The 21,014-nt window shown below is 33.4% G+C and overlaps 1 protein-coding gene across 2 annotated transcripts in view; it reads left to right on the plus strand.

The window, feature by feature from the left end:
* Nucleotides 1-21,014, plus strand: part of LOC140431921 (aminopeptidase N-like) — an 89,507-nt gene that overhangs the window by 65,782 nt on the left and 2,711 nt on the right. For both annotated transcript variants that reach the window (XM_072519792.1, XM_072519796.1), the window contains exons 9-13: nt 4,227-4,407; nt 9,253-9,527; nt 9,837-10,012; nt 15,653-15,829; nt 20,092-20,314. In XM_072519792.1, the coding sequence (XP_072375893.1) occupies nt 4,227-4,407; nt 9,253-9,527; nt 9,837-10,012; nt 15,653-15,829; nt 20,092-20,314 (1,032 nt within the window). The remainder of the gene's footprint in view (nt 1-4,226; nt 4,408-9,252; nt 9,528-9,836; nt 10,013-15,652; nt 15,830-20,091; nt 20,315-21,014) is intronic.

The raw sequence follows: 21,014 nt of genomic DNA on the forward strand, positions 1-21,014 counted from the left end.
TTTTAATTGAATATAAAGTTTTATTATATTTTTTTTTACAAAAAAAATGTTTCTAGTTCATTCAAATATCTTTTGTAAAATTTGCATTGAATAAACACATAATTTTAATTGAATATAAAGTTTTATTATATTTTTTATTACAAAACAAATGTTTTTAGCTTTGATACATCGATAACATTAAACTACAAAATCTTCTACGAATTAATAAAAAAATTTGAATTTAATTCACAACAGGTATGAGTTTTATCCACTTGGTCCACCCGTACCCATAGACAAAGAATGTAATATTTACTTCGGGAGAGTAGGAAAGTTAAGGTATAACCAACAACATATGTTTTGGAGCTGTTATCCTTTGATTTGCCACTACTGCAGGTCATGATTGGCGTTACAAGCGAGATAATCCAAGGCCACATACTGTAGTAACTGTAAGATATTGAATATTTAAAAAGAAATAAGAATAAGACTTACTCACAATCAATTTATTCTACCACCAACGACCGGTTTCGCATACTATAATTTGCTATGCATCTTCAGGTCAACGGTATATAGTAAACAAAATGCTGAAAATATAATAATCCGTATTAGAGTGTTGTCTGGTACAGAATATATACCAATTATGCCAATATTATATGTGTGTGATTATTAAAGGCCGATTCACATTATAGCTCAGGTCACGCTCCGCTCACGATCAGCTCAAGGTTTGGTCAAGTATTCTTACACGTATCTTAAATGGTGCTATTCACAGTAAACACAACGCTCACGTTCCGTCCCGCTCTTTTGACCGCGGCGATTCTCCAGGAGAATAGTTTGATCGTGACTTGATCTGAGTGGAGTGGAGCGGCAGGGTAGTGTGAATTAGTAACAGTCAGGTGAAGGTACGATTTTCGCAGCTCGATGGATGACGAACAGATGATTGAATTGGTGCGCTGGGATTGAATTAGGGAGATAGACTGTATTTTGATACGGTACAATAAACTTTATGTTTTGTCATTCGAAAGTACTGAAAAAATTTAGTTTCATCGTCATAGAGACCTTAATACAGAGTAAAAAACTCCCTTTCTGTTTTCCTTGTTTTTAAAATATTGTGCACCCATATTCTTGGCTGTTTATTGGTTGACTGAAGCTCTTCTTCGTCCAAACATAGAGCAATGAACAAAGAACTGTGCCTATTCTCTGAGTCCCGCCAAATTGAATAGTATACCGAAATTCTTGATCGTGAGCGGAGCGTCACCTGAGCGCCTACTGTGAATAGTGTACACAATTCTTGATCGTGAGCGGAACTTGAGCGGAGCGTGACCTGAACGTCTAATGTGAATCGGCCTTTAATATCAGTTTAAATTGATTAAATAGAAAATTTGGTGAAAAATGATTTATTAAATAGAAATTAAATACATATTACAGTAAAAAAAAAAACAAATAACACAACAAAAGAATGAAGAATGAGAAAGAACCTGCTTAAATATTGAAACATACCTAGAAGGTACAAGAACTTCGGAGTCATGGAAAGTACTGAGAGGATTGAAACAAAACTCAAAAAGAAAAAATTAAATTGGAAAATATATAGGACAAAGAATAAAATGACTATTACAAGGAACTGTTAACAGAACAAAGACCACAATTCATTGGAAAAGAAAACAGGCGAAGACGACGAAGATCCCCATAACAAGAAATAGAAATAACTGATAGGGAAATGAGAACGGCCATAAAAGCAATCAAAAATAAGAAAGCACCGGGATCTGGAAGCATTTAAACTGAGCTTATAAAGTATGGCTCAAAAAAATTACACCGAATGATAAAATGGATATTTCAGAAAGCCATAAATGGAGAACAACTCCCAAAGGAATGGACGGAGGTATATATGACATCTATATTTATGAAAGGAGATAGAAAACGAAAACTACAGAGAAATAAGCGTAATATCATCAATAGGAAGATTATATGGGAAGATACTGCGAGAAAAGATAGAGCAAGCGATAAAAGGCAAGATCGGGGAAGATCAGGCAGGCTTCACGGTAGGAAGATCATACATAGACTACATATACACACTGAAATAGCTGTTGGAAAAGAAAAAGGCAAAAAATAGAGATATACATTTGGCATTTGTAGACCTGAGAAAGGCGTATGAGTCTGTACCAAGGTCAGAACTATGGGAGGCAATGTACTAATTAGAAATACAGACGGAACTCAGAGAAGCTACAAAAGCTCTGTATAAAGAAAATAAAGTGTCCATGAAAATGGGAACAAGGATCATAGGAGACTTCACCGCAACAAAAAGGCTCCTGCAGGGTTGTTCTACATCTCTAACCCTCAAAATATATTTAGAGAAGGCCTTGACTACAAAAAGAAAAGAAAATGCGAAGGCATGGGAGTACAGGTACGAAACGAATACCTATATTCGCTAAGCTTTGTACACGATCAAGTAGTAATTGCACAAGACCAAGAAGAGCTCAGTTACATGAGAAACAAACTACAAAAAGAATATACCAAGGCTGGCCTAGATATTAACCTCGCGAAAACAGAGTACCTACCAATAAGTGAAGAAGACATAGATCTACAGACTGACGACAATGTAACAATCAAAGGAAAAGATAAATTAAAATACTTGGGGTTTATAATCACGAAAAATCCATCAACAGAGGAAGAAATTAAGCAAAGATTAGGACAAACAAGAACAGCAATCCGACAACCTAACTCAGTATGGTGGAATAGACACCTTAATATGAAGACAAAAACACAGATTTATAAAACATTAGTCCGAAGTATTATGAGAATTAAGAGAATAACGGAACGGAGCCACATAGGAAGGAGGAAAAGAGGACGACCCAGAAGATCCTGGTGGAACGAAGTAGATGACGCCATGAGTAAGAGGGGACTAAACGATGGAGAATGGGACAACCGAGAGAGATGGAAACAGTTGAGCGAGGGAAGGCAGTGAATACTGTAGAATCCCTGAATATATATATATAATATATATATATATATATATATATATATATATATAATATATTATATATTATATATATATATATATATATATATATATATATATATATACACTTAAATGGATTTTTAAATTATATTTTCTCAAACAATTAATACTATTCCTTGTATTGACAGAATATTTATTTAATTTCAATTTACTAAATCATTTTTCACTTAATTTTCTATTTAAATTCATATTTAATAATCACACACATATAATATTAGTATACTTGCTATATATTCTGTACCAGGCCGCACCCTAATACTGGTTATTATATTTTCAGCATTTAGTTGTACCGTGTACCGTTGACCTGAAGATGCATAGCAAATTATAGTAGGCGAAACCGGTCATTGGTGGTAGAATAAATTGATTGTGAGTAAGTCTTATTCTTATTTGAAATATACTTACACAGGCAACATATTCAAGATTTGAAGTAAGATATTGGTTTCATAATGAGGATATGTCACTTTTACTCATCAGAACAATGTTCATACAAGACAAGATCTACAAGATCTTCTTATACAGAAATGGATCCTATGGTCTCAAAACGAAATTAATAATTTAATCAAGCTGTAATTAATGCTGCCGTGTCGGAGAAAACACAGCAGACCCAACTGCCCACTTTTATGTTTAAAATTTCCATTTAATTAGTACACTTCTTAACTTTGGTTTGATTAATTCATCATAAAGAAATCATTTTACACTGAAATTAAGATTAATTCATTGCTGACTAATCACACAGTATAATATCACTTTTTAAAATCCGATTAAAATTGAAGTATATATGAGAAAAAAGCTTTGTTTTCATTAGAGATTTTTGATGTGTTACTTAATTTATTGAAAACTGCTGAGATTTTTATTTAGAACTTGGATTTAAAATCAAGTCCAATATACACAGATACTACTAAATAACCAAAAAGCAAAATCTGTTTAAAACCAAAACATTGTACAAGTTTTTCCTTCCTTCTCATGCCCCTTTCTTTCTTCTTATTTTCTTATTTCTCTCCTGTCTTTATTAAATTTTTGTATTTTTAGCCTTTATATATTATATAGCTTGTTAAACTGACATTTTGATTATTAAGACTCAGTTATCTAATAGGATTTATTTGCTATAAAGATAACTGGATATAAAAAGTTTAACTCAAAGAAAAAACCAACAATACATTAGAGAGGAATCAGATTTGGTCCTCCGACCATAAAAAAGACATAGTAAAATCTATAATTTTTTTTGCTTATATTTTAGGAGCCGTTCTTTTTAATAAAAGATGATCAAGAATCTAGTACAGTTTGGAATATACCCATATCCTATGTAACTCCAAATGAAGATTCGAGTAGTAATGACATTAGTTGGTTAAAACCAAATTCCAACATGAAAATTCCTATTGAACTTGACCATTGGATCATTTTAAATCTAAATCAAACAGGTATCTAGACATAATGTATATATATATATATATATATATATATATATATATATATATATATATTTAAATAAATACTTTAATTATCTACATTAAGCATGAAGATTATCATAGGAATAATTATTATGTGCAGGGTAAGTGTTGAGAAAACTTATTACCAAGTAAAGTTGGCATCATTTTCTGTGCAAAAAGTTGCTCGTTATATCAATGACTCTATATCCAAAACAATATCACTCTTCTTTTATCACTTCAGTCATCCAGGATTGTGACATCAATAAATCAAAACATTCTTGTGACTTAACATGCTACTACCAACAATAAACAATATTTTTCTAGCGTTAAGATCATATGTAAAGAAAAAAATTACTCTAAATTAAACACTCTTCTTACCTTAATAAAAAGACTGGTCTTGACAATTTCAGCTAAATTTATCTTTCAATAATTTTACATAATAATTTTCCCTTATATAATAAATAAATAAATTATTAATAATATGAGTTCTGATAATCTGTATATTTACCTGATATTCACTGATAACAAATCTATTAATACTTGTGCAAGCATAGTGGGTATAATGGTTCTTATTGATTTTAACCAGTCGCAGTACATTACATATTTTTTTCCTTGGTACATAATTGTAACGATATAGCAACCAATGTATAACAGTGGAGTTACTACCTAGATTATTGGGTGCTAATGGTTCAATAATTAAATGACACCCAATGATCTAGGTAGCAACTCCACTGTTGGCTCCCCATGTTGGGTGCCAATGTGTAACAATATAACAACCAATATAAAGCTGATCGCTTATCAAGACTTAACGAAGACCACGTTGCTCAGTTTGGGAGCTTCATTGTGGGTGAGTAAGGATATAGATGATAGAAAAATAACAGATCAAAGAGAGATAGATAAATAAAGGTAGATAATAATTAGATAACAGTTTGACAAAAAAAAAACAAGAAACACTGAATATAGCTAAACTGCAAAACAAAATGGGCGCCAATGAGTTTTAACCTGAAACTCATGAAGATTAAATAAATTAAACATTAGATTACCACTTCTCTCAAATACATCAAAGAAATACGTCAAAAAACATATCAAAGAAAATCATAATAATTTACATATTTACCCATAAGCTGTAAAAAAGTGATATATTCAATAAAATCTTTAAAACAGTTGTATCGTCTCTACAATGATATTATTTAAATTAAAAAATAAATCTCAAAAATACTTTTATTTAATGCTCAAAAATAAATTTATTGACAAATAGGTACATATTAACTTAAAGCAAACAGATAGTGAAACATATTGTCATTACGAATATGTATTTATTAAATACTCATTAAAACAATTATCTGACTTTTAATTTAATTAAAACTTAAACATCTGAAAATAGCAAAATGACAATTAAATCAATAATTTTATAATTAAATCAGGTTGCAGTCTTTAAACAAATTAAAAATAAGAAATGAGTGACGTAAATTAATTTAATCAAAACGTTAAACATCCTAAAATAGCAAAATGACAATTAAATGAATAATTGGCTACAACCTGAACCGAATACAATAGTCATTGTTTCATTTATCTAAAAATTAACGTTACAATAAATACAAAAGTTTATAATTCCTATGCTTCATCAATTATTAACGAAAGTATGTCTTAAATTCTTTAAAAAAGTTCGGTAAAATAAGATAAATCAACCGCATACAACAACAACAAAATAATATCTATGGCACTTCTGAAAGGAACATAATATGCTAAAACCAAGAGAAAGAAATTGGTCGTTGGCTTCCAAATCCCTAAAAACAGGTGGCTTCCTCAGATGTAGGCGATAAGAAGCTATTCTTACCGTCTTCGGCAAAAATATTGACAAAGGGGGCTCGACATTGAGAAAAGGAATCCCTGTGGAACTTGGGATATACAACTCTATGCTCAAAAAAAAGATCTTTTAATACAGGAATTATTTAAAAAACGGAGAACGATCAACTTCATCATCATCATTAGTGCTACAGTCCTATAAAAGAGCCTCGACCTTCCCAAGTCTATTACGCCAGTCAGTTCTATCCATTGCCAACTGTATCCATCTCTCCACCTGAGTTTTGGCCTACCCCTACTTTTACTTCCCACAGGTTGTGACATAAGGATTCTTCTAGAAGGGTTGTTCTGCTGTGATCTTACCAGATGTCTTGCCCATCTTAGTCTTTCTATTTTTATAAAGGATACTACGTCTTTACCACCAAATATATGTTTATATCCGTGATATATCTCATAGTTGTACCTCATTCTCCAAACACCATTTTCACAGATGCCACCGAATATTCTTCTCAGGATCCTTCGTTCAAATATAAGCAGGAGATTTTCATCTGCCATGGAAATGGTCCATGTCTCCGACCCATATGTCAACACTGGTTGTATAAGGGTTTTCTTCTTCTTCTTTTTCTTCGCGTGACTAGGATTACTCCTGTTTGTCTGCCTTTTATTCTGTTTCAGTCGTTGTTGACTGTACATTATCTTTCCACCTTTTTGGCGGCCTTCCAACGGGTCTTCTGCTATACGACTTGTTGTTTTTACAGATGTTCGCTAATCTATCTGGTCCCATTCGGTTTACATGTTCGTTCCAATTTTTTTTTTATCCACCTGTTAATATTTTGAATTTTGCATTGTTCGCGTATACTTCTGTTGGTTTGTCTGTCTCTTAATGATATGCCCGCTATTGATCTTAATACTTTCATTTCGATATTGTTGATTTGTTGTTTTGTCTTTCTTGTATCGATCCTTGTCTCCGCTGCATATGTTAGGATTGGTCTTACTGTTGTCTTATATAGTTTCATTTTGCTTTCCGTGGTCAGACATTTATTTCTTCATATGGTTTCTCGGAGGCAACCACTTACTCCTGCCGCTTTTGATGCTTGCCTTGTGTTCTCTGTTCTTATATCCCTGTCACTAGTGATCTTTACTCCTAGGTAATTGAATTTCGTTACTTGTTCCACAATTTTGCCGTCTATTTCTAGTTTGCATCTACGTGGCTCTTTACTGATCACTATACATTTAGTTTTTTCTACTGATATTCTCATATTAAATTTGTTTGCTGTGATATTGAAGGTGTGGAGCTGCCTTTGTAGGTTATCTTCGTTATCAGCAATTAGTACTGCATCATCGGCATAGCATAGTATCGTGATTTTATGCGCTCCCATGTGGTATCCGTGTCGTTTTCTTACTTCGTGAATTATTTGATTCATCGCCATATTGAATAACAATGGACTGAGCGAGGCTCCTTGGCGGATTTCTCCTTTTAGTTCTATGCATTCTGTTTCCCCTGTTGGTATTATAACTCTGGTCTTGTTGTTCTTGTTAATTTCATTAATTGTCCTTATTATCTGTATTATATCTCTTATAAGGGTTTTGTATATGGTTATTTTTGTTTTTTGGCTTAAGTTTCTGCTTCTTATATGTCTACTTAGTCCAAAATAGCATTTATTTGCTAGGATGTTCGCTTGATTTCTTCCGTCATGACGTTCTCCTTGGTGATCAGGGAGCCTAAGTATGTGAATTTGTCCACCACTTCAAAGGTAGAGTTATCAACCGTGAATTGGTGACCGATGTTTCTGGCTCTATTATTGGGTGTTGATGCCAGTATCTTAGTTTTCATTTACTTGCAGGCCCATATTTTTTGAGGCGTTTGACAAGGTGGTATACATTTCTTCTAGCTTGCGAGTTGTGCGGGCAACTAGGTCAATATCATCTGCATATGCCAAAATTTGGGATGATTTATTAAAAATGTTTCCTCTATTGTCTATTTGGGCATTTCAGGGCTATGTTGAAAAGAAGACACGCCAGCGCATCTCCCTGTCACAGCACAACATGCGTTTCAAATGCCTGTGATTGTTCGCCCTGTATTTCGACTTTGCAAACAACTTTACGCATTGTAGCCTTAACCAATGTTATCAGTTTATCGGGGATGTGGAATTCATCCATGGCTTCATACAATTTATTTCTTAGGACACTACTAACAACTGACAGAAATTGTGTTTTGGCTCTTTTATAAGTTGGTCAAAGGTAATTCATTTTTAGGGAGGGATATATGTTTATATTCATAGTATTGGTTTCCGTGAGAATAGCTTAATACTTTACTTTAATCATGACCAAAACTAATTAAATTTTTAGAGCCATTATGTACGATCGCTTTCAGGTGAAGTAGTTTAAGAAGAAGCGTTCAAGTGTTTATGAGAAATTACAGGCACAATTTATTATAGGAGAAGCTGAAATTAATATATTTGAAGACGAAGTCAGGGCCATAAAAACTGTTTACATAATATTTTGGTACAGACTGACCAAAATTTTTAAATTAGTAATGACGCCTCAATCGTATAACTATAAAAAGACACTTGAGATGCCAATTCTGGTGTTGGGGCTTCGACTATAGCTCTTCGATTTTTTTTATAGCTCTGTCTCAGGTGTAGGTACGTCTTATCTTAAAGCAAACTTCTACAATGATAAATTTGGAAGTGACAAATAAAAGAGTATATTAACCAATTATATTTATTAAATGTGAAGAAACAATTAAAATAATAAAACAAATCACATATTGCCTGAGCTTTACAGTAAAACAAAAATGTAAAATTATATTTAAAGCTAATTTTATAACTGAATCTTCTTGAGTAGAGGTTACTTGTAGTATGACATGGGCTAGGTTTCGACTGCATGCAGGCTTTAATGGAGATGTTGCTCACACTGCTAGCAGTATGAGCAACATGTCCATTGAAGTGATGCCATAAAAGCTATTATGTCACTTATATTCATAGCCAATGTAATGAAATTAATTAACAATGTAAACATTTTATTTAATAGGTTACTATAGGGTTAATTACGATGACGTTTTGTGGACTAGAATAATTAATACATTACATGGACACGATAGAAACAAAATACCTGTCTTAAATAGAGCACAACTCATCGACGACATATTTTCTCTAGCTAGAGCTGACAAAGTCGATTATAATAAGGCTTTTGAATTACTGGATTATCTTAAGTATGAAACTGAGTATTATCCTTGGGTCTCAGCTTTAAGAAAAATGTCATACTTACTAAAACACGTAAATGACAAAACGAAGCTGCTACTAAAGGTAAAGGATTATTATTTAAATAGTCTTAACTTCTCTTTTAGGTTAAACATATTACTCCAGGGAAATAAGCAAAATTTAAGGGGGTTGAGGACATTGCAAAAAGAGCAGTTGATGGTAATTTTACTATAACCGGAAATTTCAGCAAAAAATCCAATTTGGATGGCTTTACAATTTCGCAATATTGCTATTCTATTAACAATGCTCTTTTAATGAAACCTATCAAGCAAAAAATTCTGATAGGTTCTATAGAATAGTGAAATTACTATAAACTTTTATTTCAAAATAATTTATTCTTTTGTTATATTTTAGAGAAAACTTTTAACACTAATTAATGCAGCTTTTCCATCTGTTACTGACATAAAAAGCTCCAAACACGTAGATATTATAAAGCAGCATTTGATATTGTATTGGAAATGTTTTCTAGGCGATAAGGACTGTTTGAATAGTGCCAAATTAAAATTTGAGGAATACAAAAATTCAAAAAGGTAAGAACTTATCCTTTTTACCTTTTGTAAATTCTATTCTGTACATATCCAAAGAATGTGTAGAGCAGTGATTCTCAGTGTGGGCCGAAACTCCCTGGGAGATCGCGTTAAAGAGCTGAGGGGGTCGCGCAAGGATTCCAAAAATGTAACTTTTTTATGAGGATGTTTATTTAATAGCTTTAATAGCTTTAATAGCTAGACATTTTAAATAAAAGTGTATCACCCTAATTATCCATAATATTCTTGTCGTTTATTTAGTCTTGTCGATATGCAAACAATGATGTCATTTTCGAGGCACACGCATGTGCAGCTTCCTTCTCTATTGTTTTTTTCCTTTTGCGTTTATGTCTGCTGTCGTTTCCTTTCTAGAATCTCTTTCCTTTTCATTATTTTAGTTATTGCCCTCAGGATTTATTTTTACCCATTTTCTTCTCTTCTCTCCACTTCCATTATGTTATCCGCCCTAACTTCGTCCACCCTTTCGTATAGCTCCACCCTCTTGTTCATGAAGCTTTTGCAACCGAATACACAGTTTTCCGCTATGTTGTTAACCTCGCAGTTAATGAGGTTGTCGTCTTCTTGCTTCCCTATCCTAACCAGATAGGCTATGAATGTCGTGCCCCGTAAATAACTGTGTGAAGAAGTAGTTAGTATCTTAAGTCCGATATGAGTGTTTTTGTCCATTAAGCAATATGATCGTTTTCCCACTCTTCTTGCCATTTTGCGTTGGTCACCCTTCTGTCGCTTGCTTGTTCATTTTCACTCATACCGTACGTGATTGCTCTTTATCTCACTAGTAGGTGAATTGGTGGCAATCCTACTATCACTTGTAAGGCAACTGTCGAAATCGTCTTATATGCACAAACTATCCTCAGCAAGGTCTTTCTCTGAGATTTCTCCAGAATTCTGTATCTTTTTCATGCATTATCTGCTGCTATATTGATGCTGCGTATAGTATGGTAGAATGGATCACGTCCATGACAATTCTCCTTCTATTTGTCTTCGGACCTCCTATTCTTAGCATGATCTTTGTTGTGCTGCTATTCTTTGATCTGTTTTTTTTCGCAGCATATATTATATGTTCAGCGAAGCTCTGTTTGGTGTATAGTATTACGCCCAGATATTTGACATTCTTGAGAGGTAGGAAACTTTCCCCTGCAAAAGTAAAGGGGATATGCTCTCTCGAAAAGAATTTCGAAAGATTTCCGCGGTTAGTACAATTAAACCCAACGCTAAAATTGATATTATTACAAGAATTAATATTCAACAGGTTTCCGGGTTGAGCCATGTCTATTATCACTACTGCGCCGAGCTTTTGATATCCTCTCTGATGTCTTTTTCAGGAATTCCGAGGTGTCAGTCTCCCGAGCTCCCAGACACCACTACAATGATCACTAATCAATGCATTAGGATGTCGAAAGCTCGGCGCAGTGATAATCGACGCACTTCACCCCGGAAGCCTGTCGAGTTTAATATTAATTCTTTAGTATTAAACCTAGCTTTAGGTTATATATGTATATATAGACAGTGTGTAAAAGCCAAATGGAATAAATTCATTATTTAGGTTACTGTACATATTTATAAAAAATCCAGAAACACGTCAAATTTAAATTATAACTTGACATTCTTTAACGTGAAAATGCAACCCCCACCTTCAACCCCCTTATAATGACAGGTACAACCCCCAATTTTTAAAACAGGAAGTATAGGCTTGTGATATATTGTTTGAAAGGTATTTTCATTCTCCATTCAAAAATGTTGTCGCTTTCAAGTTTATTAAGATTAATTAAGATAAAATAAATTAAAATCATGTGGTTACCGAAATTCGCTACAATACAATCAAAAACTAAAATGTAATGCAAAACGTAATAAAATGTAGAACACGAAAAAGAACTATGAATGTTAATGAAGTAGATGTTCAAAATGTTCACCGCGAACGTCTTGGCAACATCCTAATCTCAAATAAAACTGTCTTCTAACATTATTTAACATAACATGATCGACCTAATCGCAAGCGTTATTCGTTCTTTTAAGTCATTTAAATCAGAAGGTTTAGTTTTGTACACATGGCTCTTCACATATCCCCATAAAAAGAAATCTAATAATGTAAGATCAGGTGATCGCGCTGACCATTCAATCGATCCTCGCCTTCCTATCCACCGATTGGGAAATATTGTATCGAGGTACTGCCGGACATTAAGTTAGTAATGTGGTGGTGCTCCATCCTGCTGAAACCGTATCGTATTCGCTGGAACTTGAGGGTTTCCTGGATCAGGATATAAATTTGCCCACGTTGGAATGACATCATTTTGAAGTAGTGCCAAATAATTGTTGCCATTCAAGTTGCCCTCAATGAAAAAAAGGGACCAATGATATTGTTTCCTACAATCCCTGCCCAAACATTAACCTGTTTGAGGGTGTTGAGTGTGTTCTTCTCTCATCCAGTGAGGATTTTCCGTGGCCCAGTAGCGGCAATTTTGCCGATTAGCATGACCGTTAAGTGAAAAAGTACACTCATCAGAAAACATAACGTCTTCTAATTGGATAATATTGTTATCCAACATGTCCATCATTTGCTCACAAAAAAAGTTCTCCTATCAAAATCGTCTTCCATGAGCTCCTAAGTAGGTATCATCTTATAGGGATGCAATTTATTTTCTTTTAATATGTTTACTATCGATGTATGGCTAGAATTGAATGTAGTGGATGCCTGTCTACTCGATGTATGTGGATTTTCCTGAAACTCAAGCAACACATCTAATTTGAGTTCATCACTCAGTGCGTTGGCAGCTGCTTTTTTTATCTGCCTTACATGACCAAACTCGCGAAACTGCTTCTCTATTTTACTTATTGTTCCTTGGGATATAGGCGGTAAATTAGGAAATTTCTCATGAAATAGGCGAGTTACTTCCTGTTGTGTTCGGGTGTTATCTCCGTAACCAATCATGTGTAAAACTGTAATTTTGTGCATTTCCATTAATCTAACCATTTTTCAGAATTGAATTGAACGAACTTTTTACTTAAATTAAAATACTGACAACTTAAATAAAACAATTTATTATGCGTGTTAAAATAACGTTGCCACGGAAATTCTTTTAAGTTTTTTAATGGTTATCATCTAAAAACCACATTTCTATGGTTTTTGTTCACTTTCTCATTATCAAGACCTAAACGGGAAATAAGTTTTGAGAATATTTTAGCGAATTTCGGTAACCACATGATTTTAATTTATTTTATCTTAATTAATCTTAATAAACTTGAAAGCGACAACATTTTTGACTGGAGAATGAAAAGACCTTTCAAACGATATATCACAAGCCTATACTTCCTATTTTAAAAATTGGGGATTGTACCTGTCATTCTAAGGGGGTTAAAGGTAGGGGTTGCATTTTTACGTTAAAGAATGTCAAGTTATAATTTAAATTTGACGTGTTTCGGGATTTTTTATAAATATGTACAGTAACCTAAATAATGAATTTATTCCATTTTGCTTTTACACACTGTATATATATATATATATATATATATATATATATATATATATATACCAAGCGAGGCTTCTACAGCTGGCGATGCTTCTCGCATCCTAATTTCCAGCGTTTTCTGTCGAAGCAATCTTCAGTTGTTAAATCTCTAGCGCTCATTGCATCGTCGACATCGTCTCTCCAGGATCGTCTTGGTCTACCTCGTTTTCTTCTAGTTGGCGGAGTCCATTCTTCTATTTTTTTTTTTGGCCATCTATTTTCAGGCATTCTCTGAAGGTGTCCATACCAGTTAAGTCTTTTGGCTTCGATTGTGTCTGTTATGTCTAGATCGATTTCCATTTCTCTCCGAATATCTTCGTTTCTCACACTATCAAGTCTAGTGAGCTGGCAACATCGTCTCCAGTACTTCATTTCCATGGCCTTAATTTTTGATTTGTTTCTTTGGTTTATTTCCCAGAGTTCGGCGCCGTACAGCCCAATACTATTATTGTTTTATAGATTCTTCTTTTATTTTCTTTTGTTATTTTTTTATTCCATAATAGTCCGTGTAGCTGTCTGGTGGCTGATCTTGCTTGGCCAATCCTGGAGTGTATTTCTTCGCTACTTTCTGCTTTTGATGTTATTTGGACTCCCAAGTATTTGAAATTGTCTGTTGGTTTTATAGTTCCCATTTCGATTTGTAGGCTTTCTGGTTTTTCTCCTACAACTAAGTACTCAGTTTTTTGTATATTAATTGTGAGGCTCCATTTGGTATACTCATCTTCCAGTTTTCTAAGCATGTAGCCTACATCACTCTCGTCTTCAGCTAGAATGGCTTGGTCGTCAGCGAAGTGTATCGTGTACAATCTATCATCTCCGATTGGGATGCCCATATTGCAGCACTTTCTTCTCCACACTGAGAGTGCCTCATTTAGATATATTTTGAAGAGTGTAGGTGCTATGCAGCAGCCTTGCTTTAGGCCCTTATTAATAGGAATTTCTCTAGTTAATCTATTTCCAGTTTTAATGTTTGCCGTCATATTTTTGTAGAGCTGTTGTACTGCTTGTATATTTTTTTTGCTTATTCCTTGTTTTTCCATTGCTACCCAAAGCATTGAAAGTGGTACACTATCGTATGCCTTTGTCAGATCTATAAAGACTATATGAGTTGAAATTTTGTGGGCTAATCTTTTCTCGATAACTTGCTTTAGAGAGAATATACTGTCCATACAGGATCTGCCTGCACGAAAGCCATTCTGTTCTTCAACATCTGTCATCTCTTTTTCAATTTTGTTTTTTATTATTTTTCCATACAGTGTTGAGAGTGAATTTATGACACTTAACCCCCTGTAGTTTGAACAATTTTTTCTATCTCCTTTTTTGTATATGTTGTTAATATGTGCTTTTGTCCACTCCGGTGGTAAGTCGTGTCCATTATAGAATAAGGTGAAGACATACGCCAGTAATTCCCGTAATACTTGTGGGCTATGTTTTAATAATTCATTTGGTATACCGTATATATATATATATATATATATATACACATATACATTCCATATAATTTACTTACCGTTGCACGTCATTATCATTGACAGAGATCGAAGTTGACATAGTTGCCAAAAAATTAAAAAATCATGAATCCATTTGAAATCAAATAGGTCACATAATTATTGCAAAAGTGGATTATACAACAAAACAAATTAATATTTAATGTAAATAAATAGAAACAAAATAAGAGTTAAAAAATAATCTTGTTAAAAACAATTTGAGCAGCTTGTTTAAAAAACAACATAGTTTAATTAATAGTAAATAATGAAAACAAAACTAAAGTGTTAACACAGCAACTGTCAAATAAGTGTTACCAATTTATGCCAAAATATGACCTTCGTTCGATTACAGTTACAGTATGTTCCAAACAAATGTTGTTCATAAAAACGCTTTATAATGTATTTATACAAATTAAATGAAACATATTATTGTGTATTTCTTTAAGTTAACATTATTACAAATCTTTAAATATTATTTCTACGCGTATATAATAAAATATGTCTAGTGGCTGTAATGCCAGTGTACTCGGCAAAGTGATTCTAAAAAAGAACACACGTACCGCTTAAATATTTCGTGTTGGTATATTACATATATCACATATATCGCTAATATAATAAATTATCTTAAGTTTCCAGAACAACAACGAGAGGGATATAGGTCTATGTTTTGGAGTACGTACTAGTGATAATGTCTTTTATGATTTTAACTTTTTAATTGCTCACTACGAACAATTAAATTCGAGGGTAGAACAAGAATCTATATTAAGAGCTTTGGGCTGTTTTGTCGACCCTCCGATTCTGGAAAAGTAAGTATTTACAACAACAAATATTTTATCTTGGTTATGTATTTTGTTGTATTCATAGACATATAATACAAATGGACCAAGCGCTGCAATACAGTCTCGTTTCCTCAGTGCCACAGAGAAAACTGAATCAAAGCAGCCCCAGCAAATATTTCTATTGGCAAAACTTGGCAAATTAGAAAGAGATACAGTGACTGCTTTGCATCAGTTTTCTCTGTAGCACTGGGGGAACGCGACTGTATTGCAATGCTCAGTCTATTTGTATTATATGTCTATGGTATGTTTTGGTTATGGTAAATTGGGGTAAGGCGCCCATTTATGAGCCGTTCAGACACTTAGACCTTCTAAGACGGGTCCATTTTATCACCCCTATCATACGGAGTAGGCCCATAAGGTTCTAGTCTTCGACGTTTCTGGTGTCAAGGCTGCTCGGGGCTACCATATTTGCAATAATCCGCAGGATGTCTTCGAATAATGTAATATGTGTTATATAAATGCCATATGTAAAGGTGGCTGAAGTCCTAAAAGGTAATGGTAATGATAGTTACCTGTTAGGACAGTTGTCATCTAGGCGCCTGTCAGTAGCAGCCTCAACACTTAGGTTATAAGTTATTAATACACATGTGTTATGTATTTTTGAATAAACAGCTATACTAAAGATATCTAATGTTTATTTTAAGTCATATCTTACAAATAATAAAAATGCTGTAAGCCAATATTCAATTTTTTTTATATTTCGTGAAGGTCATCGTTGTTTATGAATACCATCCATTTGTAAGTAATCTTTTTAGAAATTACAAAAGCTAGTTAGAAGTTACAAAAACTAAACAGTCAAACAGTCATGCAGTCTGTTAGACTATCGCGACATTAAAATTTTTTAAGGTCAGTCACCATAAAAGTGACGTGTACTGGCATTGTATCTATGTTGTTGTCTAACCGTGTATTCGGTTACATTGCAGTAATTTTAGTCTGACATTCTCGTGCATCGTCGTACGTGTTAGGAACGGAAACAAACTGGTTTGTTTTTTTATGCTTTGTTGTACGATACTTGAAAATATTCTACCAGGTAATTTATATAAATGGACACCGAAAAATTAATTTTATGTGTAGAATCTAAAATGCCTCATGGGATCAAAAGGAAATCGGAGATATAGGTAAGGTAAAAATTTATATTTGTAGAGGAAAGGCTGCAAATATGAGCTGGTCTTATAATATGGGCTAGGTAGGTTTCACAGCTATTCGTTGAAGATCTCTACATTTTGACTATTGCAAACGGTATTTGGCGAAGTTAAACTATCACCGTAGCAATGGCGCCACAGTGGTAGAAGTTTATTATAATTGTTTGTCGGTTGGTGTGTCAAAACGTTTTCGGGTAAGTTGATAAATTCCAGTATTTGAAAATAAACACTAATCTCAAAAAAAATGTCTGTGTCACGTTGAAGCTCTATAATCAGTCTTTGATATGTGTTAATAAGTTAATTACTATTTAAATGGGAATAAGCCACAATTAAAGGTTAAAATACGTTTATTGACGTTTCAATTTCCACTTCGGAAATTGAAACGTCAATAAACGTATTTTAACCTTTAATTGGGGCTTATTCCCATTTAAATAGTAATTAATTTAAAATGCCACAAGAAAATAGTTTCAAAACAATATGTTAATAAGTTTTCTTCAAATTATATACTTTTAGACATAACCTCTTTTGTTGTGCAAAGCAAGTATGTTTACAATATGAGCTATGCCTCGTTCATTATGGGCTAGTGGTATATATTTAGAACAATGTAAAACATACTTCAATTGTTTCAGGATGTCAAAATGTCAAAACAACAACTGAAAGAAGATAAAAAAAAGAAATTGAATGAGAGAGATATGGAACGTGCCATTATAGCTGTCAGGCAGCACGAAATGGGTACGCTAAAAGTTGCAAAAATGTTTAATGTCCCACGTTCTACGTTGCAATGTTCTGCAAGAAAACTTAAACTAAAGCCAATTGAAGCTGCTCCAATAAAGTTAGGGCGTACAGCTGTCTTAGGGAATGATCTTGAGGACGAGTTAGTTCGTTATATTTTGGAAATGGCAGCTAAATTTCATGGATTAACGAGAAAATATCTTAGGAGGATGGCATACGTCTTAGCTTCCAGGAACAATATCAAACATCTGTTTGGAGGTAATATAGCAAGCAGATCCTGGCTGAGGCTTTTCCGGCAACGCCATAAAAAACTATCAATACGACGACCAACGGGAACATCATATTCAAGAGCAGGAGGCTTTAACAAAGAAAATGTCGCATCCTTCTTCAATGTTCTGAAAAAAAAATATGACAAACGGTTTTACTCACCTGAATGTATCTTCAATGTGGACGAGACAGGTCTTACGGTTGTACAAAACAAGATTGCACAGGTAGTAGGCCGAAAAGGGAAACGACAAATTGCATCATTAGCTTCTGCTGAAAGGTGCTCTCTGATAACCGTCGTGATATCGATGAGCGCTTCTGGCCAATTCATCCCACCAATGATGATATTCCCACGTAAAAATATTAACCAGCAACTGATGAAAGGTTCCATTATTGCAGTACATCCCAGTGGATGGATACAAAGCAATATTTTCACAAGATGATTTCAACATTTCATTGACACAGGAAACCCACAAAAAAATCATCAGTCCTGCTTATTATGGATGGTCATTACAGGTCATTAAAAGTTTACAGGAAGAGCAAACAGTAGACATCATTAGAGGAGTATGTACCTATAGCCCAGACACTTCAAGAAAAATATGTAAACATTCATCTGCTGTACTATTCTTACTTGAAAATGATATGAAAACTGCATACAATTTGGTGTGTATAATTACCAAGAGGGATATGCTATATATAGCTAATGGTATTCGGCCACCACCAGAATTGTTTTGCTCATTGGAAAAGAGTCTGGACTGAAAAAAAAATGGAGTTAAATTCAATCCCACTATATTTGTACCTGCGATTTAGAAAACGTTATTCAATGCGGCTAGTTTTACAAACATCGAGACAGGTTTGGTTTCTGCTTTCTACATTTTTAAAAGTTACACTAGAGTAGAGTAAAGAAATCAGTGAACTTTGAAACCTACTAAATCTCGCAGTCTCATCAAATAAAAATTGGATTACAAACAACTGCTGTTGGACGACGAAAGTATTGTTTGCCGGGAAAACAAAAAGTAAGTTTTGGTCGGCCAGCAGGATCTCGACTTATCATAAAGGCTTTAAGGTCGCACAACTTTACCACTTTCGGACATTTACCTACTAGGAAAAGAAAGGCTTCTCATAATTTGGAAAGTTGTGTATATGGCAATAAATCATTGGGTATAATACAACAAGCAAAAATGTAACACAAGTTTAAATTTTGACTATACCTAAATAAAAAGAATATTTAAATTGAGTTTCATTTTTTTCCTAGTTAGTATCAACCAAAAATTCTTTATCATTTATATATCTTAAAAAGGGTGTTTAATATATTCCTTTTATTTGCAGTGTAGCCTAGTTAGTGCTATAGGCATCAGAGACTTGGGAATTGCGCAATTCTATGCCCCGTTTTTTTAATAAACTAAAGATGCCAAAATCTAAAAAAATTCCTAGTCCTTTTCAGTTTTGCTAATCGGGCGAAATTTATTTTTTATATTTTATTATATCTATATGATTTGTCTCGAGTTGGTATGTAATACAGTTTGTTAAACAATGAACATGGTATTGTTCCAATTATGCCAATTATAAATCTAGAAACGGCTTACTGTGGCGTTGCTAAATTGTATTTGGCGCCAAATCATAATATCCCCTTTGCTTTATTTATCACCAATCCCAGGGCCGTATTTACTTGCCATTTTGTACGTAGTGGGATCGGCGAATATGCATACCGCAGTCGTTCAGGTATAATGTATAATTCTCTGTAAAGACATGACAATGAACATGACATGACAATGAACATGAGATGATAATGAACATGACATGACAATGAAGATGACATGATAATTAACATGACATGACAATGAACATGACATGACAATGAAGCCGATATTACTTAGGATCAAGGCATTTACATAAAACGCTACCAAATTAATCCTGTAAATCATATATGTGGCTGGCTGTATAACCAATGATTCAAGTTTTTAAATAAACAAAGCATATAAATATTAACGTCAGCTACTTGTTCATTTTAACTATGGAGTCTTTAATTAAATTACGAAACAAATAAATATGGCAAATCGATGTAATACATGTTTTTTTTGTTATTTTCAGTTATCTAAAGGAAATTGTATCAGAAAAATCACCTATTGTACCTTACGATGCACTGAAAGTTTTCGAGTCAGTGTTGTCATATAAGGAAGGTGTAGATGCTGCTTTACAATTTTTAGAATTAACCAAATCAATAATTATTAATAAATATAGTAAAATAGTGAATCTGACGGATTTTATTATTTTATTAGAAAATAAAATTACAACGCAAGAACAATTTCAGCAGGTAAGTTTTGCTGATATTATTTTAAAATAAAAAGTAAAAAAATATAGAGGGTATAACAAAAAGGAAGCTTATAAATTAAATCACATATTCTGGGACCACAAATAGTTTGATCCTAACTTATCTTAGTACAAATGTGCACAAAAAAAAGTTACAGCCCTTTAAAGTTACAAAATGAAAATCGATTTTTTCCAATATATCGAAAACTGTTAGAGATTTTATATTGAAAATGGAGATGTGTCTTTCTTATGGCAGAAATATCTTTAAAAAAAAATAAAAGTGAAATTTGTAGACCCCATAAAAATTTATGAAGGTTTTGTTCCCTCAAATCCCCCAACTGTTTGTGGACGTTCCAATTAAATTATTATTGTGGCACCATTAGTTAAACACAATGTTTTAAAACTTTTTTGACTCTTAATATATTTTCGATAAGCCAGTTTTTATCGAGCTGGCGCTTCTTTTTTATCATGTTTCAAAAATTCTGTAGTTAGCTGTATAACACTTTGCGAGGGATACTATGTATTAAACAGTACATTTTTTCAGTAAAAAATATTCCAATTATTGTGAATTTAAGATTATTAAGAAAAAAGTAAATTTTCATTACAATGGCGTAGACGGTTTCAGAAATGGCAGATATGCATTTAATTCTGGGTAAGTTTGTGCAGGCTAAATTAGGGTTTTAGATAATTTTTGGTAATTTGGT

This window comes from Diabrotica undecimpunctata, chromosome 1 (assembly GCF_040954645.1).
Source record: "Diabrotica undecimpunctata isolate CICGRU chromosome 1, icDiaUnde3, whole genome shotgun sequence".
In the NCBI taxonomy this organism is placed as follows: Eukaryota; Metazoa; Arthropoda; class Insecta; order Coleoptera; family Chrysomelidae; genus Diabrotica; species Diabrotica undecimpunctata.